This window comes from Brassica rapa, chromosome A07, assembly GCF_000309985.2.
Source record: "Brassica rapa cultivar Chiifu-401-42 chromosome A07, CAAS_Brap_v3.01, whole genome shotgun sequence".
In the NCBI taxonomy this organism is placed as follows: domain Eukaryota; kingdom Viridiplantae; phylum Streptophyta; class Magnoliopsida; order Brassicales; family Brassicaceae; genus Brassica; species Brassica rapa.
Genome location: NC_024801.2, coordinates 9,204,250 through 9,222,905, shown reverse-complemented (window position 1 = coordinate 9,222,905; position 18,656 = coordinate 9,204,250). Strand labels below are relative to the sequence as shown.

Here is an 18,656-nt window from a genome sequence, read left to right as displayed (position 1 = left end):
GGAATTTCAAGTTTGAATCTCATGCCCTCAGCACTACTTTTTTCCCCTTATTTTTGGTAATCACAATAAGTAATTATAATCACAACCCTAGAAATTGACGTTCTCTCCTCATTTTTCAATTTTCAGCATATTTTCTTCTTTCTCTCGTAAAAACTACATCTTCCATTGTTACTTATTTTATTAGAATAGGTGTATCTTTTAATCTTCCAATCTTCATGTAAGTTTCTTGTCTTTTCTTTACTTTTCCTCTCGTAAGGTTTTATACTGCGGCTCGTCTGCCACTACTTGATCTAGTTTACATGGGCAGCCGACAAAAAAAACGTTTTTATATTGTTTTTTTTTTGGTAAATCCTGAATACCAAACAAATAAAAAACTATTTTTTACATATGAGATTCTAAGATAAACTCAATAAAAATCTGCAAACTGGTTGATGTTATTGAAATTTGATTAAATAATAATTTTGTATACTTCTTACAATCTTTTATCATATGTATTGTATTGTTGTGTTTCTAATATATAATTTAAAAATGTTTATCTACACATGAACCATTATATAGATTGTTTATGATATCAATAAAGTACGAATTAGTAAAAATACTTATTATTCAAAGTTGATATGCGTACACATAAGAAAAATAAAATGAGTATCTTTTATGAATAATGTACTAATGTTTTTTTCTTTGAGAAATAACTAAATTTAAATAATATTTGTATCATTATATTACATATTTAATATATAACAAAATTATTTATGGTTTGGGGCAACTTTTTTTATTGCGCTTTAGGCACCATATATATCTGGACCGACACTGCATATGCGTCATATATGGTGTGGTTCAACAACAAATATATTTTATATTATTATTATCTTTTATTATAAATATTAAAATATATTTTTAATTATACTAATTTGCATAAGTTTGATTAAATATTTCTTTAATTATGGTTTAATCAATGACATATATAAAATTGATAAAAATACATATTAACAAACTAACAGTTTTAATGCATAACTCATTAATTTTTTTTTAATTATAATAATTTACATAAGTTTATTAAAAAATCATTTAATTATGGTTTAACCACACCCAACAAGGTATGGTTCATATATTTCTCCAAATTCATATATTTTCCGAAGTCACATATTTTCTCAAATTTATGTATCATAATATTTTCCAATTTTGTGTATTGAATGAGGGAACAAATGAATATTTGTAGAAAATTTCAGACATATATTTTTATAAATTAATCAAATACTTTAAATTTTATTAGTATCATTGATTTTAAATTTGTAAAATAATGTATTATATATCCATAGTATTTGTGATACATATCACTATTCGAACATTTGTTCTGCAATTTCTATTATATATACTAGGTAATTACCCGCGCTACGCTGCGGGGTTATTTTATTTTTTTATTTTATTGTTTATAAAATATTTTCATTTTATAAATGAATAATTATATTAATATAAGTTTTGTATCTAAATATTTATAATCTAGACATATATTGTATTTTTTATATTTTGGTTATTGTATAATAATTATTTATTTGATATTAATCTTTAACATATTAGCTTTGAAGTTAATTTTTTCGCACCTTTGCTCTCGAGTTAGTGGTGTAAAATCTCATTGCTTTTTTTTTTTTTGGGTTTTAAGTTCCAGTTTGTGCTCTAAAAGACTCTAATACTATCCTCATTCCATTCCATAAAAGTATTTCGTATTTTAAATTTTGTTTCAATATAAATATCAGTTTTACATTTTTATATATTAAAAAATCAGTTTAATCCTTATTTTTACCTTTTGTATCGATCTTTTTTTTGTCATCACCTTTTGTATCGATCAGATAAAAAATAATGTGGAGTTCTAATTAAAAATAATATAGAGAACTTAAGCATTTTATTAATTTTTTTTTGACAGCGGCCTTATAACCAGACTTTTTTTTATCCTTATTTTGATTTCGTATTCTATCATTCTTACTAAATGATATAGGCTAAATTTTTGTTTACATCACTTTTATATTTATACTTTATTATTTATTTATTTTTAATTGAGTTTAAAGTCAAGGGATAGAAGTCCAATTCATTTCTTTTCCAACATTTTTCTTGTTCACCAAATTAAAAATTCAACATCGTAGTAAATGTCCTTCACTTCACTTCAAATTTAAAATTCAATATTGTAGTAAGTAATTAGCTATTGTTAAAATAATATATTTTTAAAAATGATTTCAGTAAATATTCTCCATCACCAATATTAGTATTGGCTTTTGAAAAATATTTTACATAGAATATATTATGTGATATTTTTGATAAAATTTGTCACATAAATGTTTGTGCATCATTTATTTGTTGATGTAGTTGCTCTTTCATTTTGATGAACTTGGCCACCAACTTTGAGGATGAGACCGACCATCTGCATCAGAATTAGACCATAGCTAGTATGATCGACTCTTCTTGAGTTTCAAAAAGAATTATTCTTGAGAAAATCCCAGCTTAGTTTGAGCTTAACAACTCATCAAATAATCTCATCATCGGTTTGATTGTTTGCGGCTTCTTCACCCGATGGAATTATGGATTGTGAATTTGTGGTCTTCTTCATGTTTGAATGTTGCTAGATCCCTAATAGTGTCATGTTATATGGTCTTCGATTTCACCAATTTAGTAATAAATTGTAATAATCTGGTTTACTATAATCTGTTTGGTTTGTCTAATTATATTTATTTTTATCAAACCAAAACTCAAAATTTTAATTCACTTTAACCTAACCTGTATATTTCTATAAGCATATATATATATATATATCCTTCTACTAAAGCCAAGTTATCATCTTCTTTGTATAGTAAACACTGATGCTTCTCACCAGCACCTCCTTTTTCTTATCTTCTCTTCTTCCCCTCCTTCAGACTTCGTATGGTTCTTGGTTCGTCCCTCAAATCCTCCTCTCCATTCATGTATGCAAAAAAGACGTTGTGTTTGTCTCCGATCGTCACCACCACTGTTATCCATAGAGTGATAGAGTCATCTCATCTTTACTCTTGTTGGTATTATGTAGCGGAACCGAGACGTGGAGGAGAGCGACGTCGGAGCTGCCACTCTTCACCATCACTGGACGCTGGAATCTTCACAATCCACCGGAGATCTGCACCGTTACCATAAACCCTAGAACTCCCACCCAAAACCCTCTACACTTGCTCACGGATCTCTTCGCTCTCCGAGAAAGAAAATGGAGGAGGATCGTGTTCTCTCATCTGTGATATAACATGCTTTTAATGGTATTTTGGATATCATTTAGCACATTCTAATCATTCTAGGTTGCATTTAAGTCCTTATATTGCATTATCATACATAATTGCATTTGATAGCGTTTGGAATGCACATTTGGAAGTCTATGGGGACAATCATGGATTAAATTGCACATTATGGAAGTTTTGGGCCCAATGTGATGTTAACAAGAGTCCAAGGACCAACGCTGCAAATTCACAATTCTCGGTTGGGTTAAATTGCACATCGAAAGTACAGAGGTTGATTTGAGAGAGTGTGTCTGCAATATCAAGAGTTTTGGGGTCAAATCGTGAATAGTAAAAAACGTTAAGGACCATATGTGGAAAACAGCTAAAGATCACCATTGTCGTTCTTCTTCACTTCGATCCCGACGATTCCGGCGGTGACCACAGCTGATTCCGACGATGGAGATGGCTGAGAGTATGATGGAGTAGGCGACTTGGACGAGAGACCCATTGGAGGAGCTGTCCAGCTTCTCGATCGGAAGCTCAGCCACGACAGAGATGATAATCGGAGTTGCAGAGGACGAGTCCGGTGCTGCTGGCTGGAACACGAACTGAACAACCACCACGAGCCAAGCCTGAGACGAAGAAGAAGAAGATGGAGCTCGCAATTCAGGCCCGAGACGGACACGACAAACTGCGACGGAGAAGAGGAAGCTCGAGACAGAGGTTAATCATGAGGAGATGAAGCTGACCACAAGGCTGGAAGAGATGAGTCGAGCTATGGACTCCGGTGACAGAGACGGTGAACTGCGGTGAAGATGAATTGTGGCGGAACAGACCCATGAATCTGTTCACTCCACCGTCTTCAAGGAATCCTGATCGTTAGAAGGAAAGTGCAAAACAATCGAAAGATACAATTTTAACGGAGAAGAAGAATTGATGTGTACAAACAAAATAAGTTGATTGGTTCTTCAAGTTTTTTCAGTTTATGACATGTAAATCTCTGTCATTTTAAAAGCTGAGGTGTCATGTTTTGGAGAGAACATTGCTCCATTATTGTTTTAATTACTATTCACATATTGTTTTGAACCCCTTATTTTAGATAAATCGTAGTTATCCCAGAATATACCCTATGTTGCATAGAAACGGAAGCGGATACGCGAAAGCAGAATCGCAAGGAAATGTAGAAGCGGGATTTTTAAAAAAAATTGAGAAGCAGATACGTGTTGGAAGCGTATATATAAATAAATATATATATATATATATATATATATATATATAAATACATAACATAAAAATGAATTTATAAAATTATGACTAAAAATATATGATTCAGAATAAAAATCACTTTATTCATATTTAATAATTTTATTCAATTCAGTTGACTTCATATTTTAATTATAAAATAATAGTAGGTTAAGCTTATAAAAAATATTATCAAATTATTATTTTTAATAGTTCACAAATATCTGTCACAATATTTTGAATATATGTAAGATCTCTTATAGAAAAAAATATTATGCGCAAAGATATTTTATAGTATTAGTTTTGATATTTGCTTATTTTGTATTCTCTCTATTTTAATACCATTAATTTTGGATGTTATATAAATAAAAACATAAAGTACTTATTTATACACTTAGTTTTTAAAAAAGAAATGTGATTCATAAACAGAGTCGCAAGCTTGCAAAATGTTTTAAGAGGTAATTTTGGAAACGTATTGAAAGCGAGATTTTGGGAGCTTCCACAAACTTCTGATTTCGGTTTCAAAGCGGGACGCATACGTCTAATGAAGCTTCCATGCTACCTAGAATTCATACCGCAAAATCTAATCCGCTCATCTCGTCCCACACTGACACCATTCAAAGCCTTAATGTCAAAGTAACAATGTTGTGATTTGTGAAGCCTCGCGATCTTGTTCACTTGATAAGCCACATATCAAGAGAATTCTTTACCTAACTTGTGACAGGAATATTATAAAGTTAAATTACATTCTTCTTCACAAGTGGATCTATATGTTTTTTTTTTTTGGGAACGCTTAGACAGTAAAGGTAAATATTATAAGAGTTTAGGTTACTTTAGAAAAAATTCAATTAGCATCAGCTGTAACAAACTAGGCTTTGTTATGGTCTTTAGAAACAAAGCCCTTGTATTGGTTGGGGTTTACGCCTTCACCCCTCACCTAGAGTCCATGTAAGAGTTACAAGAACACAAAATGGGTTTTCAATATCCCTGATCGGACATCTTTGTGTAAGTAAATAAAAATATAAAAAAATTAGGGAAATAAACATTATCGTTTTGAGTAGAAACGTCAAATTTATTTGTTAGGATTTTGACCTTTTGAATTGAGAATCAATTTTATTCATTCCCTTTTCTTTTTTCTTTTCTAGAGAAAGGGTGATTTTCTGTAAAGTAAAGTGGAATTTTAGTTGGAAGAATGTGATGCTCTAATGATTCTTCATAGACTTTATAAACATTAGATTGATAAATATTGTAATTTTTATAACTAATGAAGAGTCATTGTCTTTGCCTTGACACATGGACAGAGCCACAGTCCCACATAATATAATTTTCAGTATTTCTCATTTAAAAACACATATATATATATATATATATTTTTTTTTTCCATAAATATAATTTCATAAACATGTATATATTCAGGTTCGGTTCTGGTCTATTCAAATTTTAAATTATCAGATTAAAATTTTAAACTTCATTCATGTATTTATAAATTTCATTTTGGGTTTTATTCGGATCTTTGTGTGTTAATCAATTCAAGTTCAAATGTCCATTTGAATTATGTAAAAAAATTCAAAATCCTAAAGTACTTTTTTAAATTTTAAAATCCAAAAAATAAAACAATAGACAACATATATATTTTAATATTCTATGCTAAAGATTTAAAATTAAGAAAATAAGTTCAGTTTGGATATTTGGATAGAGAACTGATAGGTATTTAGTATATTTTTGGTGTTTTGAACATTTTTAGATTTTTAGATATTTTTTTTAGCTGATTAAGTATAACTTGGAGTATTATTTTTTTTTTTGGCAAAAGCATTTTGATATTTCTTTAGATATTAGATCTAAAAATAATTACTATATTAAAATATCTAATTGTGATTACCAAAATATTTAAGTTCAGGCTTGGTTTGGATCTGATTCCTCATATACCAAAATATTTAAGTTTCAGTTTGGATTCAGTACAAATTTTTAAGTTTTATATGGTTGGGGTTTTAAGACTATGATTAACGCAGTCTCTTAAGAGGGTTGTTAGTGTAATTATGCCTCAAATAATAGTTTTTAACTAAGGAACATATTCTAAATAAAAAAAATATTCCCTCTGTTTTGATATGTAAGTAGTTTTAACAAAAAATGTTTGTTTCACAATGTAAGATGTTTACATAATCCAAATCAACTTTTACATTTATTACATGTTGTATGACCAATCAAATAATTCATACATTTTTATTATTGGTTGAATTTATGTATTAAATGCTAATTTTTCAAAAGTACAAGTTTTCTTAATATTCACACTTTTAACTAAAACTACTTACAAATAAAAACATAATGAATAGTTTATAAGACACATGTCTTGTCATGCTCTAAGATTATAATTATGATCTCTCCCATTAATCATGCTCTAAGATTTAGATAGTTTGTCAATCCCTAAACACGATTAAGGGTATTTCCAATCCTATTCTATATTTTACTCTAAAATTGAAAAAAATATAGTGAAATATTGAGTGATGAACAAACAATAAAAACATTACTCCATTTATAGAGTAATGCTTTTAGTTTTTGTTCATCATTCAATTTCTCACTCTATTTTTTCAATTTTAGAGTAAAATATGGAATAGAGTTAGAAATGCTCTGACATATCAAGTTTGTCCATCTCATTTATCATTTTTTTCAGAAACAAATCCTAAAAAAATTTGGATGCCGCTGAGAGAATACATTTAATTATACAATATAATATGACATATATATGAACTGGATCACGATATCAGTACATCTAGATTTTTTTTTTGTCGACCAGTACGTCTAGATTATTCTGTGAATTGATTATTGGTAAAAAAGTATATATATATATATATTTGTTACGAAAAGCATGTATATTTATATCATACATCCAGAAGTGCCCGAAGAAGCATATGTTGGTCCATATACGCAGCACTCTATCCATTTTTATCTATCGTCCATTAACTTGTAAGGTTCTTCAAAATCAAAAATTACTCATAAATTCGCGATGAATGTACATTTTGTTATATATTTCTTTCTTATCATAAAATTTTGAGTACTGATCATCTGACAAATAAACGAAGTATTGAATAGTCTACATGTCATTTTCTCATCATAATATTCATGTTGCCGACATATAACAAAAATCTATGAACCGTGTGAAGCATGGATATAAACAATTTAAGATATAAAACTAATCAAGACCCCCCAAATTCTAAGAAAAGGAAGATAATGTTTGCTTCTCTGAGAGATCATGTGACAACGATCGCATTTTACAAATCAAAAGAAAAAAAAAATTGCTCTGTAAAGACTTCGATTGATCCAGCATCGTATCTAGATGTAATTCATATAGATAATATGTGTTAGTTACTTCATGCTCAGAATTAATGTTGTTTAGAGTACTCTCCAACCTTTCTATTTTTATACAAAATATAAGAGTTTTTTACACTTATAGACACTTTCTCACATTCCAATTACACTATAAGAAACTTAGTATAATTTACTTTCTCACTTTCCAATTATACTACATAGACTGACCGTCAACACATTTCATGTCCATGCAATATCTCTTGAATTATTTGAAATCAATATTCTATTAATCATATATCATATTATTTTTAGTATCTGAGATAAGTAACTGAAAATGTAAAAGAGATCGAAATATGAAGTTGGATTATCTTGATGAAAATGTAAAAGAGATCAAAATATAACTACATATATAAGTTCAGCCGTCAACACATTATGGAACGATCAAGTGGGATTTGATCTTCCATATCGAGCAACCGGATAAACCCAATAAACATATGACACACTATTCACATCTATGATTTGCATGAAGATAGTTACAAAAAATTTTATGCAACAATAATTGAGGAGATGATGGGAAAAAACCTAAAAGAGGATATAAGTGTTTTCTCAACAAAGGAGAAAGAAAAACCTCTGCGGAAAAAATAGATAAAGATGAGAGATGAGAGATTTGTGAAGTGAAGAAGGAAATGGTGTGGTGAGTTGTCTACTGTCCCTTTCAGAGCTACTGAATTGGGAACCGGACTTTTGGGTAAGGTAAATAAATCTCAGTCTTTTTGGTAATATTCTAGTTTTTTTAACGCTGGATAATTATGTTATTACAACTATATGAGAAATATTACATACAATTCTACAGCCGAAAATTATATATGCCGTATGAGGATTCACGCCTGACTACATCACCTGAGCCGCCCTATAGGATCCATGCTTGACGGGTACTCTTTGCGTCATGCTGCAGATCTCTTGTAAGTTTTTTTCTCATTTAATTCGCATAATTCCGCCTTCTCCGGTAATTGAAATCCAAACCTTTTGATATAGAAGCATTAATGAACATTTGGTCAAACCACTGGACCAAGGGGCTTCCACGGCAATATTCTGGTTATTTCTTTTAATATTTTATGATTGTTATTCTACAGCAAATTAATTTGACATAGAATAAGAATCAAACTCACGAACTTGTTCATATTCTGTTTGACGAACTTGTTGATGTAGATACAAAAATATGGGTTTGTAGATTTTAGAATATTAGAAGATGAAATCAGAAAATAAAATAGATACAAACAATTGTTTATTAATAATTCACTTATATTGGCTACGTCTCTGCAATCCTTTATAATCTTTGAACAAGATTAAAACCTCTCTCGGAATCTTACAATTGGCATGCTGTAGAAAGGGAACATATGGGCTCTTCATATATACAGAGAGTCTATTATATTAATCTAGATGGATCAGGGTTTCTCACCAATTTTCATAAACCTATTAGTAATATTTTCAAATATTATCAAATTGCATAAACAATGAAATAATATTTTGTTTTCTTAAGATGACTTGTTGTATTATTAAGCTAATCGATCTTGTTTGATTTTCATCAACCAATCCAGACAATTTTTTTGACGAATCCCAAGAGTTTATCATTTTCATCAACCAATCCAGACAAACCGCTACAAATCACTTTAAACCGCACCGAACTTCTTAAAATCAAAAGCTGGTTCCAGCTAGCGTTTGCGGTTGCAGGCAGTTGCGGGTGGAAAAATAAATAAATAATTATTTTCAAAAATATTTGAAAATTTTAAAATTAAAATTTTAAAATGGAAATATTATAAATAAAAAATATATATTTTATATATTAATTAAAATTCACAAGCAGAATCATAATTTGCTTTATAATAACTTTAAACTAACTATTTATTAGAATTTTTAAACATTTCTATACACACATATATAAAGATATACACATATATAAAACGAAATAAAATATTTTTAATTTTTTTTAATATAAATATTCAAAAAAAATTTATTAAAATAATAACTTTCAACTAATTTGAAGTTTTTATAAAAAACCTAATATATTTATTAATCATATTATATTGATAATTATTATATTTTATTACAATAGTATGTTATAACGCTTGAAAACCGCAACCACCTGCATCCGCAAACTCCGACACCCACAACCGCAATTGCTGTGTTTAAACCAGTCAGGTCCTAAGTTTAGAATGAAACACCCATAGTCATTTGGAAACGCAATTTGAGAAGATCATAGTTTTGAAAAAACCAATTGACACATCCAAGTTCGATTTAGAAACCAGGTTATTATGATATAGTGAGACATAAACTGAAGTACTCCTAAAAGAGCAACAACGATCACTAGTGCATTTTGAGGAAATGAATTTGAATTTTTTTTTTTGTGTAAAATTTTTAAATTCGTAATTTTAATCTTTAGATTAATGTTTACAGCTCTTTACCGCTATCAGGAAAAAAAAATATCAAGCCAAATCTGCTTGAAAAAATAATAATTCAGTAGGTTAATAAAGTAGAAGTGGAAAATTATAAGGGTAGTTGTCAATAATAGCATATTTTTGAGTTTTTGTCTCAAAAATGGCATTAGAAGGAAAAGTCACAAAAATGACATTCATTAAAGGGTAAAATATCCATAATCCTCTTGATTTAAAATTAAATAAACAAACAAAAATAAATAAAAACAAATAAAATAAAAATAAAATAAAAAGAAAAGAAAAAAATAAATTTTTTTATAGTTTCAGATTATAGGTTTTCAGATTCAAAATTTTTTATAATTTCTTTTTGAAATTTGTTTGTTTTCAAATTTTTTTTATTTTTTTTCAAATTTTCTTTTTATAATTTAAGAATACTTTTTGAAACTGTTTTTAACATTTTTATTTTTAGTTTTTTGGTATTTAATTTTTATTTTATAAAATTTTAAATCCTAATTCCAAAACTCCACGTCTTAACTCTAAATTCTAAGGTTTGGATTTTTTTTTTCTTCAAACGGCTATTCTATTACTCAAGCTTGAGGTGGTCTGGGAAACCAGACTGGAACAGAAATTTTCTAAGGTTTGGATTAATTAACCCAAATGGTATAAATGTATATTTACCTCTTTAATGAAATATATTTTTGTGATTTTGAGTCTTGAGTGCTAGTTTGGGAACAAAAATTTGGTTTAGTTCTATCCTGGTCTTTTTCTCAAATTATAATCATAAAATTAGTCTCATAAATCAAAGGTATTGCAACTGAAGATCAGCAACAAACGTCCAGAATATTATATTTATCTTCGTGCTAATGAAAAATATGATCATCTAATACTGGCTGAACGCACATTCTTTGAATTTGATTAATGTAACCACAGGTTAAGCAAAGTTATAAATTGGTTTATGTAAAAAGGGAAATAAAAGATTGCTCAATTTTTATTTTGGTTTTTGGTTTTTTATTAATTTTCTTATAAAAAAATTTAGTGACATTGCATACTTTGTCTTATCTATTATATATTAATTTAGAAATATATTTAAATTGTAACATGTGCTACAATGCTTAGATATCAACACCATATGTTTTTCATACCCAAGATTTTATATCCTAGCCGGACATGCGGTCGAACCGGTAAATCCGACGAACTATATATAATCTCGTCTGGATTTAATGAAAATTTACTAATTCAAAACTTAAAAATCCACCATTAACATGTGATTCGACACCAGTAGACCCCGTAAAAGTCCCCAAATCTGATAATATTTTTAAATATTCTTATTAAACTTTTTTTATAATTTTGTATTACAAAAAACTGAATAAACTATTTGATTTAAAAAATTTACTATGTTGTTCAAATAAAATGATAATAGATAAAACTAAAATTTACTGATATGACAATCTTAGTTATAATATAAATTTTTAATTGATAATCTACCATAAATTTGTATTTTATGTTTATTTTAAATTTAAGATTTAATTTTATAATAATTTTTGATCAGTTATTTCTTATCTTAACTTTCCAAATTTTTAATTTAGCATTCAAAATAAGGAGAATAATATTTTATTAAAATTGAATTTTTGATATTATTTTTATATTTTTCTGCAGTTAGTAATATTATATTTATATATACCTATATATATTACAATTTATACCAAAGTAAGAACATCATTACCAATACACCTAACCGTGTTTAATCCAGTAGAAAAATAGACTTGAGAATATTGTCAATAAATTCTTCATTGAAATTTTAAAATGAGACTTATTTTGAAACGAAAATTACCCTTCACAAAGACAACTAAACTGAAACGGAGGGAGTATAATATAATGTATCACTCATTTATAAAAATGTTCACAAAAAAATCTTTCTCAATTTCTACTTAAATCAACATTACTTAATAATTTATTGTCATTTACAATAAATGTAAAAATTAATGATGTTGAATAAAAAATTGTATGTAATATGTCATTTTTTATTTTATATTATTAAAATAAATGAAACAATCATATTAAGTTATTAACCATATAAGAACTTACATTTTTGTATAGTTATATTTTGGATTTTTGAAAATGCTTATAAATTAATAAAACTGTTAGAGTCCCACACTATTTTTTTTTGTGATGAGTGTCTAGATTTTTATTATAAATGATTATAAAACCATATGAATATGAATCATCATTTAATAGATATTAGATACTAAAATAAGAATAGATTTATTTTATTATCATCTAAATTTGATTTTACACTATTATATGAAAACTTATAAAAAATGATTTTAAATTTTTTACATATGCATTACACTTGAATTGATGAATATTTAAATTAAAAAAAATTAACTTGATCAAATCATAAAATTATATTTTATATATATCTTCTTATTATCTAATAAATAGTCTATAAAACCGAAGATAGATAAATTAATAAATTTTAATATATAAATATATAGGTTTAAACCCTAATCTTTAAACTTAAAATCCCAAACCTTCAACCCTAAGATTTTAAGATTTTGTAAGCAAGGGAAAAAGAAAATACAAGTAACGAGAGTGAAGAATCTATTGCCACATTTAATGCTCAATGTGTATAGCCTTAAGTACAACGTTGTGGGGCTTAGCCGCCAAAACCACAGCTCCACCGAATTAGCCACTGTAAACCTGTGCCCCCGCACCTTACTGCGTGAGAAAGGCATCAACGCAGCTGCTGGCTAGAACAGCGACCATCCAGTTCAAATATCAACCAAAGAAAACATAACCAAAGAGTGACGATAATTATCGAACAAAACTTGCGCTGACCCATGTGGTGAATTGTCAAATGCACATCACTTCTTATCATCAATCAAAGTGTCATGTATGATTAATTAAAAATAAAATTAAAATGAAAAAGTAAAATAGGTAGAAAAAAACAAGAACAACATCAATGTTAACGATGTTAATGGAGATACTAATGGATGTTAATGCGGATGTTAACACAGTTAGTAAAATCATAAACATTAAATCATAAACCTAAAACTCTAAACCCCAAACCTAAAACTTTAAATCTTATAAACTATAAACCCTAATGTCGGTGTTAGGCGTCGTTAATTATCTTTTTTTTTCAGCTATTTTTTTAAAAAAAATTAATATCATTTTTATTAATTCGAAGATGTGTGATGTGAATTTGACTCGGGTGAACGCAAGTACCATTTTTATAATTATCCAGTTTTTATTAAGTAATAACTACTTATTACCCTTACTTAGCTTCTTTTTTTCACTCTCTATACTCGTCCAGACTGATGATAATTTGTTTCTCATATCTACGCGCGGCTCATGTGGACCTGGAAGAATCCACCTTTGCTACGATGGTATTACTAAATTTTAAATAATCGATGAGCATAAAGGTCATATGAGCATTACACACAATTGGATAATTAACTTTTTCGCTATTGCCCGCAGCTGGTAAAAAGGAGGAATACGTTATCTTCTTTATGAAACTATGATTGGACGCTGAGTTTCCAAAACCTTGCAGCTTTTCTTCCTGACAAAGCATTATCATTTACTGCTTTGTATTTGCATAATTACATTTTCAGAATGATATTTTTATGGCTTTCCCAAATCGCTTTCAAATTATTGGTAATTAATTTCAATTTTAATTCTTGAAATGTGGCTGAGTCCACCGACACTTTTTTTATAACCATTTTTTTTTTTTTTTGACAAAGGGCTTGACCGTTTTCGAAACAAAAGCTTCGAATGGTAATTGCAGTTTGAACGGTGCAGGACAATCGGTTCAACTGTGGTACGGTTTTAACAGTTATAAAAACGTATAGATATATGGTATATCTAGAAATTTTTGTTACTGTTAACTGCGGTGCAAGGCGGGGCGGGGCCGTTGTAAACATTAGAAGCCAAAAGTTATTTCCATTTTTATTTTTGACATAAAATTAGTAACAAATCTTCATAAAATTCTAGAAAAATAACCGAAGTATATCTTTTTTTTTTGACAACAAAAGCTCCATATTTTATTAAGAAGAAGCCAACCAAGTGGTGTCTAGCACCAGCCAAGTTGGGACCTCAGAGTGTATATGGGAAAAGCAAAAGCCGCGAGCTCTGGCACCTTTCGCAAGATGGTCAGCTCGGACATTCTTAGTACGAGAAACAAACGATATGGAGCAAGAATTAAACTTAGAACGAAGATCAACAAACTCATCAATTTCAGCCATTAGACTTGGCCATTCTTCTTCTTCCTCAATGAGCTTAACCAGTTGCAGGCAATCTGATTCAAACGTCATCGAGTCGTGACCGAGAAGTAATGAGGATTTCATGGCCCATAGCAGAGTATTAAACTCAGCATGTAGGGGGGACAATACTCGGTTACTAGCAAATGAACCAAACATTGGTATCCCATCCTCCTTCTCCATCACGAAGCCACCACCATACCTAGCATCATCATCTTTCCAAGATGCATCGAACCTGCAAAACGGGCGCATTGATGGTGAATCTTGTGTTGCGGGCAGAGGCGTTCCATCCTCCTCCTCCCGCCTCTCCGGAGTTACGTGCGCCATGCTCCAGCTATCCGCTTCCGAGGTCGCAGACTGGAGAATTTCCAATGGCGTCAAGTCCTTACCTTCGAAGACCTTGCCGTTTCTAGATTTCCACATGAACCAAATGATCCATGGGATTCTAGCCAAAACATCGTCCGGCATGTCCTGTTTTTTTATTCTGTTCAGAAGGTAATCGAAGTTACTATAGATAGAGGGGCTCGGGAACTCCCCTTGGAGTGAGAGATGTAGCGCGAGAGCCCAAGTTTGAGTGGCCGGCGGGCACTCAAAAAGCATGTGATTTACTGTCTCATCAACGTGTCCACATCTTTGGCAAGAACGATCTGAGTGGCAATGCCGATCAGTCAGTCGACTGCAAACCGGGACACAGTTCGATAAGGCTTGCCACATGAAATGCTTGATCTTACGCGCCGTATTTGTCGCCCACACTTGGTTGATGAGGCTTGTGACGCTAGGCTCTATGCAAAGCTCCGTGTTCTGCTCATTTTCTGAGCGACATATCTCGTCATATCCTGTTTTAACGGAGTAAGCTCCTGATTTCGTATGGATCCAGCAAAAACTATCAACCTTGAAGGACCTGCTGATACGGAGGCTGCTTATCAGCGGTATATCTTCTGGGGCTATCACCGCTTTTAGCGCTTCCACATTCCAACTCTTGGTTTCGCGATCAATGAGTTCATAGACCAACAGATTTGGCTTCTGAATCGGCGCAACACCAGTAGGTGGCCTAGGTGGGGTTGAAGGGATCCAAGGCTCGTCCCATACCCTGGTATTATATCCAGATCCAATGGATTTACGCAGACCGGATTTTAGAAGTGGCTTGGCCGCCATAATGCTGCGCCACACATATGAGGGTTGGCTAGCTTTCTCGACATCAATCGGATTTGAGTTGCGAAAGTATCTTTCCTTTAGTACTTTGGCCAGTAGTGATGTTGGGTATTGCACCAACCGCCACAGTTGCTTTGCCAACAAGGCAAGGTTGAAATTTTTCAGGTCACGAAAACCCAAGCCACCTTTTTCAGTAGGGAGGCAAATTTTATTCCATGCTACCCAGTGCAGGCCCCGATTATTTTGCTTGGTACTCCACCAGAATCTCGCTATTGCGCTTGTCAACTTTTTAATAATGTCTTGCGGCAGTAGGAAACAAGACATTACATAAGATGGCATAGCTTGCGCCACCGACTTAATGAGGACCTCCTTACCTCCTTTAGATAATAGTTTTGCTGACCAAGAATTTAGCCGGCTCATTAGTCGTTCCTGGATGAAAGCAAACGCCTGTCTCTTTGATCCACAGATTTTCTCCGGGAGGCCCAAATAAACTCCCATACCTCCCTCTCGAGTTATTCCCAAAGCTTCTTTAAGTTCAGTCTTGAGTTCAGGAGGGACCTTACTGCCGAAGAAAATTGAAGATTTTGCAACATTCAACTGTTGCCCCGACGCCCTACCATATTCCTCAATAATCTTCATGAGCTCACGACACTGTTGAGTGTCGGCTTTGCAGAAAAAAAGACTATCATCTGCAAAGAGGAGGTGGGAGATCGGTGGACTATCTCTCGCAATCTTTAAACCTGTAATTCTTCCTTCTCTTTCTGCTCCCTGGATTTGGGAGATTAGTGCCTCCGTTAAGATTATGAAAAGAAACGGTGAGAGCGGATCTCCTTGTCTGATTCCTCTGGATGGTGTGATATTGCCTTTTGGTTCTCCATTGATGAGTACATTATATGATACAGAGGAAATGCATAAGTGTATCCAAGCAATCCAGCGGTCCGTGAAACCCATCTTCCTCATCAGTGCCTCAAGGAAGGACCATTCCACTCTATCATAAGCTTTACTCATATCGGTCTTTATCGCCACAAACTTCGATTTACAGCTCGGATTTGTCCTCAAGGCATGGAAGACTTCTTGCGCAACTAGGATGTTATCAGTAATAAGTCTCTTAGCCACAAAGGCTGATTGGGTCTCCGAAATCAAACCCGGGAGATGGCGTTTAAGGCGATTACTAAGAATTTTCGAGACAACTTTATAGCTTACATTACATAAGCTTATTGGTCGAAACTCCGTCATCTCACATGGCCGCTCAGTCTTAGGGATAAGACAGATGTTTGTCTGATTGAGTCTTGGATCAAGGGTTTCAGACATAAAGAATTCCCGCACCATGCGGAAGATTTCGCCAGCAGTGATACCCCCAAAATTTCTGATAAAACAAACTCGTCATCCCATCTGGTCCAGGTGCCTTGTCCGGGTTAATAGCAAAGAGAGCCTTTTTGATCTCCTCGTCCGTTGGGGCGCGAATGAGTGACTCATTTATATTTGTGGTAACTTTCTCGGTAACATACCGGAGGGCTTCATCGAAATTCCCGGGATTGGAGGTGGTAAACAAAACTTGAAAGTATTCTTCTGCAACCTTTTCAATGTCTTCTTCTTTCTCTGCCCATCCCCCCCGGGGATTTTTCAATTTTGTGAGCCTGTTTCGGGCGCGCCTTTGTTTCGTCGTGGCATGAAAGAACTTCGTGTTCCTATCGCCCTCCTTAAGCCAGTTAGCCCTACTCTTCTGCTTCCAATACAGTTCTTCGTCTCTGAAGGCCGAGCATAGGTCCCATTTTAGCTGCAGTATCTCGTCATTCGAGATTGTATCATCTAACTGTGCTTTTTCAAGCTTCTCTTTCAGTTCCTCTATACGAGCGACGAAGTTTAAGGGATTCGCTCGTTTCCATTGGGCGATAGCTTTGCGGCACATCGCGATACGCTCGTGGAGGTCAGGCGGGTGCAGATTCCCCGGATCACTCCATCCTTTCAGGATCGTTTCTCTAAACCCATCTCTATCTATCCATCTCTTATCAAACTTGAAGCCCCTTCTGCCTTTGCCTCTTTTGGATAGAAAACGGGTGAGAATAGGACGATGGTCAGAGCCCCAGAGGCGCAAGTACTCCACATTCGTGTGGGAATAAATATGATGCCAGTCTTCGTTTCCGACGGCCCTATCCAGCTTACATTGAACCTTTCCAGAGCTTCTGTTGCCCACCCAAGAGAAAGGGTTTCCTTTAGATGGAAAATCAATCATTCCGCAATTTGCCAGCATGGTTTTGAAGGGCATGAACGAGCTATCAGGTCTTCTCCTCCCACCTTTTTTTTCATGGTTGCCTGTGATATCATTAAAATCTCCCAGCATCAGCCAGGCACCATTTCTCGTAAGGCTCATTCTGGTAAGTCTTTCCCATACATTTTCTCGGCATTCTACAACCGGATCACCATAGACGAAAGTAATGAAAACTCTTTGTCCTTCTAGTGTAGCCACAATATCAATCATGCGATTATTGGAAAAAAGAATCTCAACATCAAAAGAATCCAAATAAAAAAGTGCTAGTCCACCGCTTCTGCCTTCCGGCTCCACAGTGAACAATTTATTATAACCAAACTCAAATTGAAAGTCTTGCAAAAAAGAAAAATTATTTTTTGTTTCTGAAAGGAAAAGAAAAGAAGGAATAAAACAACGATGCAGCTCGCGGAGGTGCTGCTTTGTCAGGTAAGCACCAGCCCCCTGACAATTCCACGCGATGGCACTCATGATCTCTTACTGGGTGGTTTCTGGGACACCACCGACCCTGAAAGAGACAAAGGTTTCTTGCTTAGAGCAGAAGGGTACACCTCAATACGAGGGAGTTTGTGAGAGGGATGAGCTGCGGACTTACCGGAGGTATTCCCTTTCTTAACTTTTGGAGAGGTGCGTCCACGAGCGGCATTCAGTTTCCTAGAAGCTCTTACCGCCTTTGCATCAGGGCTCTTTGGAACATTCTTTTTCAACACCCCTGCAGGCTTACGAGTTTGAGTGGCCTGAGGCTTTGCAGCAGTCCCATCGTGAGACATTACAG

The 18,656-nt window shown here is 32.6% G+C and overlaps 1 protein-coding gene across 1 annotated transcript; it reads right to left on the bottom strand.

Moving 5' to 3' along the window:
- Positions 1–507: 507 nt before the first annotated feature.
- Positions 508–17,006, bottom strand: LOC117126470. The gene is made up of 2 exons (XM_033274461.1): positions 3,624–17,006; positions 508–3,541 (listed from the first exon to the last, which is right to left on the bottom strand). Exon 1 carries the CDS (start codon positions 16,942–16,944, stop codon positions 14,251–14,253), a length of 2,694 nt encoding a protein of 897 aa, XP_033130352.1. The 5' UTR covers positions 16,945–17,006; the 3' UTR covers positions 508–3,541; positions 3,624–14,250.
- Between the last annotated feature and the right edge of the window lie 1,650 nt (positions 17,007–18,656).

Coding starts and splice junctions, on each gene's coding strand:
- LOC117126470 (XM_033274461.1), bottom strand. CDS start 16,944: ATGGTGCGGGAATTCTTTATGTCTGAAACCCTTGATCCAAGACTCAAT.